At 42.0% G+C, this 11,188-nt stretch overlaps 1 protein-coding gene across 1 annotated transcript; it reads left to right on the plus strand.

The window, feature by feature from the left end:
• Nucleotides 1–1,007: 1,007 nt before the first annotated feature.
• On the plus strand, nt 1,008–9,282 carry LOC119427870 (protein LBH). Its single transcript, XM_037695529.1, has 3 exons — nt 1,008–1,195; nt 5,105–5,207; nt 7,825–9,282. The coding sequence occupies exons 1-3, from the start codon at nt 1,167–1,169 to the stop codon at nt 8,014–8,016; spliced, it is 324 nt and encodes a 107-aa protein (XP_037551457.1). The 5' UTR covers nt 1,008–1,166; the 3' UTR covers nt 8,017–9,282.
• The last annotated feature ends 1,906 nt before the right edge of the window (nt 9,283–11,188 follow it).

The following is an 11,188-nucleotide window of genomic DNA, read 5'->3' on the forward strand; positions in this document are numbered from 1 at the left end:
CTCCAACACAAAGATCGCTTGCATTAAAAGTTGCTGTCATCCTTGTTTCTTAAGTGATTATCTTTTGAAGTGAACCCAACTCAAAATGCCCACCCCATCTAACTGACCGAACACAACAGTGACTCTGACTTTGCAAACATACAGATATCGAGCTAAATTTTGGTGTGGTAGTAACTGTAAGTCATTAACAACACAAACTCAGATTCATATTTACTTGTAAAAATGCTTTCATTTAAAAAAGATGGTAAAAATGTATGTTTTTATGAATGAGTCATCTCAACACTTAGTCACAAGGTGGCAGTGGAGGCCTACCTGCATGTCACCATCTGCCTGTACAACTGCAGCTATCATTGCTAAGCACCTCCTTTTCATGACCCAAATGTACAGCACACTGTGTGCTGGGAAAAAAAAAAAAAGGCAACTGGGCATTTTATAAGAAGGAAGGTCAGATTTCCAGTAGAGGTCACATGCACATATGGCTGAATCCAACAACAAAGATTGTTACACCGTAATGACTTCAGGGTTTGGACAGACAACCTGTGATGTGACCAGGCTTGCTTGTGCATGCACATACAAAGGTCAAACCTTAATTCTTGACCGCTGGTGTATGCAGACATTGATCTGCCCTTGGAATATATTTGTGAATGAATCCAGCCTCTGTCTCTCCCTCATTTGGATAAAAGTCACGAGCTACTTAACGCGCAAATCAGTGTGTTTTTGTCATTCAAATGGTGGTGAGATGTTCGTTTTGTTGCCTTGGAGACTACAAATCAATTGCACGTTTCGGCATCTGCTCGTCCATTCCCAATGAACGGCTTCTGTAACTGCTGTCGTCATCGGAGGGGGGAGGAGCCTGGCCTGATCAGCTGCGCTCTGATTGGCCGCCGCGGTAATGAGCTGCCATTGAGGATTTTTCGGCTCGCGCGGAGAAGGAGGCGTGTCTCCGGCGGCGCGAGCACACACCTCGCGCATAAATAGGCGCCACAGCTGTGCGTGTGATCAGACGCGTTAGTTTGAGCAGCATCGCCCGGTGAAGGTGCTGAAACTCGTCTCGTAGCTGCTGTCATTTAGTCTGCGCGTGCTGCCTTTACTTGGACAGAGGGCAGCTGGTGTCAATTATCATAATTAGACTCGTCGCCACCCCCGACAGGACAGCAGGTGAATTCATGTCTGTATTCACACCTCAGGTATTCTGGTGAGTATTCGCATCTTTTTCATCAGCTCTCTGTGTCACGTTTGAGCTTCAGCTGGATGCTGAGCTAAATTTAAGCTTCTGTGGAGAAATGGTTGAATAACTTTTAATGTTGAGCCTGACGGGGAAGAAAGAAGCTTGTGGTTGGTGCTTTCCTGCTGAAGCTGCTACCTTTTAGCTCAAACCCACTCTTGTTTCCTTTTTAGATTGTTCTGTGGGGTGTTGCCCCTGAAGCTAGAACATGTCAGGCCATGCGGATGGAACTGAAGTATAACCTTCATATTTTTCCTCCTCCAGCTGTCAGTTCAGTTCTGCTGCATTTAACCATTTTGGAGAATGGTTTCATCCCAGTCAAGAAAACCCGGGTTTAATGTTGAGCTGCTTGCAGGGACTTTCAGCTTGTTCAGTTTTGCAGCAGGTGCAGATCAATCCCTCCTGAAATGGGCTGGTTTGTTTTTTGCAGAGGATATGAGTTTCTTTGAAGCATTGTTTTGCGAGCTCTATTAAAACCTCAGAAAGGTTTCTGCCCTTCTAGCAGGAAGTTATCACTCTTTACTGTAACCACTTTTTTTTTCTTGAACCTGACACCTGCCTTTATTTTAGTTTTGTAATGTACCTCTGAGAACCTGTTTGTCTCCAGTCATGACTTGAATGCTGAGCTCAGTTTAATTGGGATTTGCAAAGTACTTCCTCTTGAAGTGTGAACAGGAAGACACTTTCTTTTTTTGAACTCTGCCAAAGGCATGAATGAGATGAACCGAGATGGAAACAACTTGCAGGAGAAGCTGATCTTGGCAGCTTCTTCCACAAGAATCTGGAAAAGGACCTGCTCCCTCCTGGGGGGTTCACTCAGCCATCCCTGCAGCTCGCTCTCGTCTCATACCTGCAGAGCAGCTCGGCTGCTGGAAAGCACCGTCAAATGTCAGCAGCTTTTCCACACGGGCTGAGATTTCCAGTGGTGGTGGTGGGAACTGAGGTGGGACGGGAAAGTATGTTGATGATGCAAATTTCTCCTGTTCAGATTTGTTGCAGAGACGACCTGGGTAGCACCTACAGTCCAAATAATCAAAGTTCTATACAGTACAGCCTTACTGGGGGTTTCTTTTTCCCACTGTTGCCACTGTGCTTGCTCAGGATGGGCAACGAAGCCAAGATTCATCTTGTCTGCTGATTCCTTAGATAGAGAACTTTACTAATTAGCTTTTATGTGAGTGTTCCTGTAAAGTGCCCTGAGACAACTTCATTGTGATTAGGTGCTATATAAATACTGAATTGAGTATAGGTGGACCAAAATTAAGGCTCTCGTAAGTTTAGTTATTTAACATGTAGTTAAAATGTTTAAAATCCTTGGAGCATTTTTGATGGGGGATGATTTGCATTGTTCATTCGTACTCATCCACTCAGGCTCATGTTCGTGCTGCTGTTCACTGTATCGTTGTTGTTCTAGTGCTTGGTGTGTTTTTTAGTTTAACGTTTTTCTTAGTTCACATCTTGGATCTTATTGCTGTTACATTTTGTACTCTTGTTGGATGTAAATGGCACCCTGTGTACACATTTGTTCCACCTCATGTACCACATGTGGTGCGAATGACCCAGAGCCTTGACTTGGTCTTGACGGAATGTCAGCCTCTGCAGAAACCTGACTTTGGGACGGTTTACGGGACTGTTTCTACGTTCCATCTGGTTGTGGAATTGGGAAGTTGGTGAGATCAGGTGTCCAATATGTTGGGGTCAAAGGTTGAGATTTGCTGCCATCTGCCTCGCTCGTTAAGGCAGTCTTGATCAGTTTCTTACAGATTTGACGTGTTGAGTCATTTCTGGTGTTTTGAATGTTGTGATGTAGCAATGATTCTGAATCATGGGTAATTGTAGTTAATTGTTGAACTTCAATGAGCCCTCGTGCGTGTTAGTCTTCAGGCTGACTGTGGTTTTTGTGCGTGTTTTCTTCCAGGTTGAATTGTCACTTTGTGCACGCCCACTTCCTCCTTGTTGTGCCCCTTTATGTTTTATTAAGCGACATTCTGTTATTCTTAGCTGAGCAGGATGTTTAGATGATCCTTGAACAGAAATATGACTGGCAAGGCCCGAGTGTTTATCTCTTTCCCTTCACTCCACGTCTCGTCGGTTCAGGTCTCGGCCGTCACTCTTCATCCCTCTTTCATCCTCTTTGCTGCTTTTTAGCATGCCTGCCTCGCCCACTTCATACGCTGCTCAGGGATTGAACAAAATCAAATCAGCCACCACTGACTTCATTTTATTTAGTTTGTACAGCCTTCAGCTTTTTTTTTTTTTAATCATTTGTTGGTGGAAAAATTGTAGGTAGGGTTAAACTGCCTTTGCTGCAGTATTCTGCTGAAATTAGGCGACTGTCGCATGACTTCATCCAGATGACTCTTAATTTGTATTTGTAAATTGCCACGTATACCATTATTTTCTGGTGTAAAAGTTGAATTTATGCGTTTAATGGTCAACGGTTCCCTTCGCCTGGGCATCGCGGCAGAGCCCCTAGCTCTCCAGCGTTTCTCCGCCTGCACCAGCTGTGTAAAGCAAGCAGGCATGGGGTGGCACCCACTATTGCAGTGTTATTTATTTAAAACATCATTAAAAAATTGCGTTGTATGCAAAAAAAAAAAAAAAAACTGACTTGTATGCCGGAAAATACGGTAAACATGTTAAAGACACAATTTCACAACCGCTGTCCAGTTCTGCTGTTTGTCTTCAGAACAGCAATTTGTGACAAACTCGTTAACAAGAATCAAATGGTTTTAAACTAAAGTACTTTTAACCCGACTTGTTTTTCTACACAGTAAGCCATTGTATAAAGTAATGAGATTTTCAGTTTGAACAATGAGCTCAAGTTTCTCAAACGGTCTCAGGAACTTTGAGTCATGAGAAAACAAATTGCTTCACTCAGAAGTTCCACAGAACTTTGTTTAACCATGAACTGGGTTTAACTGGATGGACGGTCATAAATTTGTGCTTTCACTTAAACATGTAAACTAATGCAATATGGCTTTGTTTTGTGGATGAGGCGTTCAGTGTCATGTAGTGTGTTGAACTTCAGGACTTTAAGGGAGAGCTCATCAAAACACTACAGCAATCCTTAAAATTAATTCCATACTTGAACAGGTTTTATTGTAAACCTTACCATGGTTTTTAAAAGTAGGTCAAGTAAAGGCCACACATCTCTCTCTAGAAAAGTGTGCAAGTCCACTGGATTGTATAATGCGGGGATAAAGCAGTCTTGTCATGTTAAATGTTCTTTGTCGTAAAAAGCCACGGACCACACAGCCTGTGGCCACTGACCAGTACCAGCAGGCTTTAAATAGCGTGAGAAGGCTGCTCAGCATCTCGTCTCAAGACGTATCAGCTCTGGGACCGGTTCAGTTTCTCTTTAATAACTAAAATACTTCATGCTCTTTTTCTGAAATGGAAAGTTTGCCTGATATGACGCCAAGCTTGTTGGGTTCTTCATGAAAACACCACAACCCACCTCCAGCACACTTTCACTATGACTGTTCCCTGCTGGCGAGTGCACGTCGTTTAAAAACAGCCACCTCATGTTAGCAGCAGCATCATGGGCTGTGCAGCTTTGCAGTGCGTTGAAACGGCTGAGCATGAGCCGACATGTGGTCAAGTAACGGAGTATTAAACAGAACTGTCGAGCGCTTACAGGAACATGAACGCACCGTGGATCTGCATGACATTTTGTAATTATCATGGCCCCAATTATCTGGTTGCACTCGGTGGGGCACAACCTGCCCACCTAGTGAGAAATATTTATGTAAACGCATAAATTCTGTACTATAATCTTTCACATTGTGTTTTAGTGTAAGGAAGTTTATGCAAACTTCTCTCCACAAAGATGCCATTGTGTTAAATCTAATCGTTCTGCATCTTTCCACCCTGCAGCCCAGTGTTCGTGCCTGTCGGAGATATGACTGAGGTGATTATCAGCAGCACCCCCATGGAGGACATGAGGCTCAGCCCGAGCAAGGACAGACTCCCCTTCCAGGTAGGACACTTGAAAACGAGACGCATATTCACTTGTATGTGTTCAGTTTGACATTAGGAAGGATTCCAGAAATCTGCTGCTGATTTATATGTTGTGGTCAAGGATATCTGTCTGAAAATGACAGTTTGACCACAACATTGTATTTGGTTTTACTGCAGATGGAAAGCGCTGCTGCAGATGAACAGAATAAGTCAGGTGTATGTGACAGGCGGCTGTCGGTGGCTTTGTTTCACTGTCGGCATAATGAGGCCATCTTGGAAACTCTTGAACCTCTTCGGTTTAAATATGAAACTAAAACGAGCAGGAAACGGAATGGAAGGGGCACTCTGAAACTTGGGGGTGAAGTCTGTTTGTTGGGGAAACTCAATTCAAGCTGCATCCTATGCAGTTTGGATTTGGAAAATATTATTCAACAGACGGCAAACTTTTTTTATTTTTTTTATTGGAAAATATTAAGGCCAAATTGGATCGAGGGGGTGTGATTGGTGCCGTTCCTTGATCTAAGTAAGGCTTTTGACAGTCGGTCACAACATACTTGTCAAAGATGGAAAATTAAACCCTCATAATTAAGTATGAGCTGATCCACTGAATAGACAAATGGTAAACTGTTAAAATAGATGGTTTATTTTTATTTAGGATGTAGTTCAAACTGAAATGAGTGTACCCCAAGGTCCTTTTCTAAGTGCAAAACTAAAGAACCAGACCCAGTCATTACAGTGGATAAACAAATGGTAACACCAGTACAAGACTATAAATACTTGGGTATCATAATGGTTTCCCAACTTTCATTTAAGAAGCGTATAATATTTTAATTTATGCAATTTTAAACATTAGGAATAATTTGACATTATAAGCTTCAAAACTATATATTTAAATGCTGATTCTCTCATTATTGCATGACGAGTTGGTGTCAGGTGAGTGGAACCACACTGCAACCAATACTCTGAAAACTTTGGACAAAAGGAGCTAATTCTTATCATTGTAAAATATTATAAAAGTGACTTGAGTTATGGAAAACATCATGTTTTCCCATGTCATGTACATAAAGTCCTTCATGGTTTGGCTCCACCACAAATACTTTTTTTTTTTTTTTTTTTTTTTTAAGAAATTGTTACTAGATGATCAAAATTGTACTCATTCGTTTAATTCAACTTTTTTTTTTTATGGTTTACTTGTTCACTTTATATAAATGTTAACTGTAAATATAGCTAAGAATAGTGTAATTTAAAATTGTCATACCTTTTTTTAATAGGTCATGTAAGTTACTATGTATATTGTAATTTTATATAATCTTACATCAACCTGCTGGGGGACTACAGATAAAGTAGCCTCTTTGGCTAAATCTGGTGCATTTATGTAGAGTATTCATGTTTTAATGTACATTGTCCCGTTATGAAATAAACTGAACAGGTAAAAAGACGAGTTACCAATATTGCAAGAGTAATTTTCTTGGTTTTAATTGGGACACTTTAAAAAAAAAAAAACTGTACACAGCAGCTTTATGATGCATTCAGGCAACGGACCGATGGAAAATTCTTTAGTTCACACCCCAGCTGTGAGTTTTGAAAGGGATGAACAAAATGGAAAAAGTGGAGGCCCATGGTGCGCGGGGGTTGCTGGCATTTCTTTTCTTAATGAAGCAGTGATGGTTCATCCATCACTTCCATCAAAGACTTTGACATGAAATGATTGCAACCCCAGATCTTAACAATTACTTAAAGGGCGTGGTGGAGTCGGACTTGTGATCGTGTCTAAAGGCAACATGATTCAGTGGCTCCGCCTCCTTTTCACTGTTGGTTCATTGTCCAAAGGCAAAGTCACTTGCTGCCCTTAAGGTCTGCAGCACTGACTGAGTTGATGATTCAGGTCAAAAATGCAGAGTAACTTGAAAATTACACAAATATTCTCTCTCATAATGACCATGTATGTGCAGATGGCTGGTAACTGGAAGAGCTACATGCCTAATTGTCTGAGAACGTCTAATTCATGTAGCATATTTATAGCTTTTTCCCTCATCCGTCTCTTAAAGAATCCCAGGAAGACTCGGACACAGCTGGATCTCCTCCATATCTCTCGTCTCACCCCTGCTTCATTGAATGCTTTCTTTTCATCCGGCTCTTTGCCCAGACAGTGTCACTGCACCCCCACCTCCACTGACTCGAAGTGAAATATGCAGGTCTAAAAATATTCACCCGCTCTGTCCAAACAGCAAAAAATGCTGTTCTTGGCCCAGGAGTGGTAGACATTCATTTCTCTCACTCCCTCGGGACTGTTTCACTTTATTCCTGAGCCTAATCCTGCCAGAGCAGGGATGTTGGATCTGAAGAGTCCTCAGTTCAGACCCAAACATTCCCTTGCCATCAATATGGATCTTAACGGTCTCAGGTTTATTTATTTGTGCTTGATGGACAATGAGTAATAGAGTGCAGGTCTGCCACTCAGACATTCTGATCAAATGTTTGTCAACTCTTGTGATCAGCCATGTGAAGGTGTGGCACTGAAATGTTGGTTGCTTTTACCCAAGAGGTGGGAAAACTTGACTAATCTTTGTATAAAATGGGGGGGGGGGGACCTTGATTGCTGTATCAACTCTAAAATGTTTGCTCGTCTCTCTTAGATCTTCCCAGACCCCTCGGACTTTGACCGTTGCTGTAAGCTCAAAGATCGCCTGCCATCCATCGTGGTTGAGCCAACTGATGGAGAAGTTGAAAGCGGAGAGCTTCGCTGGCCACCAGAGGAGTTCCTGGTCAGTGAAGAGGAGGAAGAGGAGCAGGAGGAGGGCAGCAACCAAAATGGACAGCCAGCATAAAACTCTCTGCAGTAGAGGTGGCGTTTCAGCACCTGTCCACTCTGTTCTTCATTTCTGATGAGCTCTACGTTTCTCACACTGGTCACACCTCACTGGAGCACTCGGCACATTACCGACCTAGTCATTGTCAGAGACCCCCCCCCCCCCCACACACACACACACACACACACACACACGCACATACTGACTAAAACAAGTGAAGGAGTTTTTCTACATTTTTCCTTTGCTGAAATTCTTCCGACATGGACATGAACTAATGGGCGACTCACAGCCTCGGCCCACACCTTCTTCCAGTCACATCCACCACCAGGAAGTGTCGGCCCAAAGCTGGAGGCCCGTTCTATATCTGCTTCATCATCGTTCACTAAGCAGCTCAAACTCTGACGGGGTTTCTGCTGCTCTTTGACTCCAAAACATCTGGCGTCGTGACTTCAGTCTTCATCCCTGCGTGCTGAACTGTGCTACCTGTGGGAAGTATTGTACAGGCACTTGTTTTCCTGCCACTGCTGTCTAATGTCTTTCAGAAGTGAATGTTGTGATTTTAACAGTGGGTGGGTGTTGTGTAAAATGTTACAAGTTTTTGTCTAAGTTATACTTTGATGGGGGCTAACGGTTTTCATAGGAAGTAAAGAGAACCTATAGCAGTAAATGAGTAGGGTGGGGGTACTGTTACGCCTTGCTAAGCTGTGCAACTTTTTCACTTTACAGGCTTTATGCACTGACACCAGAGTTATGCTTTAATTCTGTCTTCACATTGGCCTCCATAAACCAGACGTCTGACGATGTGACACTGAGCTTCAGGTGAAGCTGAGGACTGAGGTTAAACAAATAATTTTGGGGAGTGGGGGAGCACTTGATGAAAGCAATGCACTGACCCAGTGACGGATGTGCAAATGCACGTTTCAACCCCTGAGGCTTTGTGGTGCGCAGACATTATGAAGTGAACTTTAAGTCTTCCTGGTTTTGAAAACAGCCATACTTTGACACAGCGAGGCTCTGGTCCACCCTGTGGGTTACAGGCAGTACTCAGAGTCACTGACTTCTGATATTTACCAAATGGTGTTAGTTGGAAATGTAATATTCAACAACTTGCTGTATTGTTTAACAGGAAAATGTGTACGTTTTGTGGCCAGTGTGACGTTCCTGTTTTGTAGAAGCATGACTAAAGTCTATTCGTTTTCTCGTTGAGTGGCATTAGGGCTCTGTAAAGAACATCGTCCTTGTGCCACAAGTCCAATGTTTCTTTTGTAAAGCTCAGGGAGATTAGCAGATTTTTTTTTTTCCTCTCTTTGGTCTTTGTTCATATTGTTCATTTATTTTATTTTTTTTGTATTTAAACACTTTCTCATTACTGAAGTTGTAAATAAACTGAATTTGCTATACAGCTTTGTGCATTTGTATTTTTTTTTTTTTTTTTAATAAACTGGTAATTCTCTTGCATTTAAAGCAATTTCTAACACTAAAGCTTTTGTTTTTAAGCACACCTCTCTATTCACTGTACCTGCAGTGGTTAGAAGGCAGTGCTGCTTCCTGCTCTGCAGCTTTCATATTCTGAACACAGATGCATCGTGTGTAAATATAGAAGCGAAAGCAAGCCACATTCAACTTCCTGTCTTCTACTTGAACACAATCTTTCTCCTATATAAAACAATCTCATTCCTGAGGCCGGAACAGTTTATAAATCCTGAACACATTATTTCTAAAACGTTAGTAAAACAATGATTTGACCTGCCATACGTCGGTCTTGTGTAGTTGCAGGAACATGACTGGTGTTGTCTGAAGACCTGCACAAGCCACTCCTCCAGCTTTACCCGTAAACTGTGACAAGTGAAATGTGACTGAGTGGGGATTAAGTGGAATAAACAGTTTTACAATGGAAACTTCTTGTTAAATCGGTGAAAGGCCACAATGCAAGTCGATGTTTGGACCAAATACCTGACGTACTGGCCAAAGTGCAGCACCTTCTGATCACTTGAAGGGGGGGTTGAAGTTAGACATCCTTTCTGTGGAAAAACTGAGAATGGATGATTATAAATATCCCCAAGCTGATGATCTGAGTAATTCTGAATAGTCAAGTGTCATTTTTATTTTTCCTACTGACCATTGTTTCAGTGGAAGAAGAAAAAATACTGAGATCATGGAAAAAGAAATGAGAAAAAGTTAAAGTCTTTTGAGAAGCAAACTGAACTTGCGCCCGTCTACGCAGTAAATGACGTCAGCCAGAGACCTCTGAACGTGCACGTTCTTGTTGCAGGAGAAAGCAATATACTTGAGTTTTAATAAAGCTGGGCCCTGTGCCTCAGAGGTTAGATATGAAAAGGAGCCCTGCAGCATCTTCCTGCAACGTTCTGATATTCTGAGCATCTTATCTTCAGCTCGGGCTCTTCAGACATATCTCAGCTTATTCATTTAAAAAGATATATTTATCAAACATTTTTGCAAGCTTTTGAAGAACATTTGCCTTCAAATCCAAAAGTAAAGGCAAAACTTAAATTTGATAACCTTTTTAAACGCTTTCGAGCAGGCCATGTTTAACCGCAGTTTAACTGTAGCATCTCCATGTTAAAAACAAAAAATCTACAAACCGGATTCCAAAAAAGTTGGGACACTAAACAAATTGTGAATAAAAACTGAATGCACTGATGTGGAGGTGCCAACATCTAATATTTTATTCAGAATAGAACACATCACAGATCAAAAGTTTAAACTGAGAGAATGTTTCATTTTAAGGGAAAAATCTGTTTCTAAATTTCATGGCGTCAACAAATCCCAAAAAAGTTGGGACAAGTCCATTTTTACCACTGTGTGGCATCCCCCCTTCTTCTTGCAACACTCGCAGACGTCTGGGGACAGAGGAGACCAGTTTCTCAAGTTTAGAAATAGGAATGCTCTCCCATTCATGTCTAATACAGGCCTCTAACTTTTCAATCATCTTGGGCCTTCTTTGTCGCACCTTCCTCTTTATGATGCGCCAAATGTTCTCTATAGGTGAAAGATCTGGACTGCAGGCTGGCCATTACAGTACCCGGATCCTTCTCCTACGTAGCCATGATGTTGTGATTGCTGCAGAATGTGGTCTGGCATTATCGTGTTGAAAAATGCAGGGTGTTCCCTGAAAGAGATGACGTCTAGATGGGAGCATATGTTGTTCTAGAACCTGAACATAGTTCTC

Source organism: Nematolebias whitei, chromosome 21 (genome assembly GCF_014905685.2).
Source record: "Nematolebias whitei isolate Nwh7 chromosome 21, NemWhi1, whole genome shotgun sequence".
In the NCBI taxonomy this organism is placed as follows: Eukaryota; Metazoa; Chordata; class Actinopteri; order Cyprinodontiformes; family Rivulidae; genus Nematolebias; species Nematolebias whitei.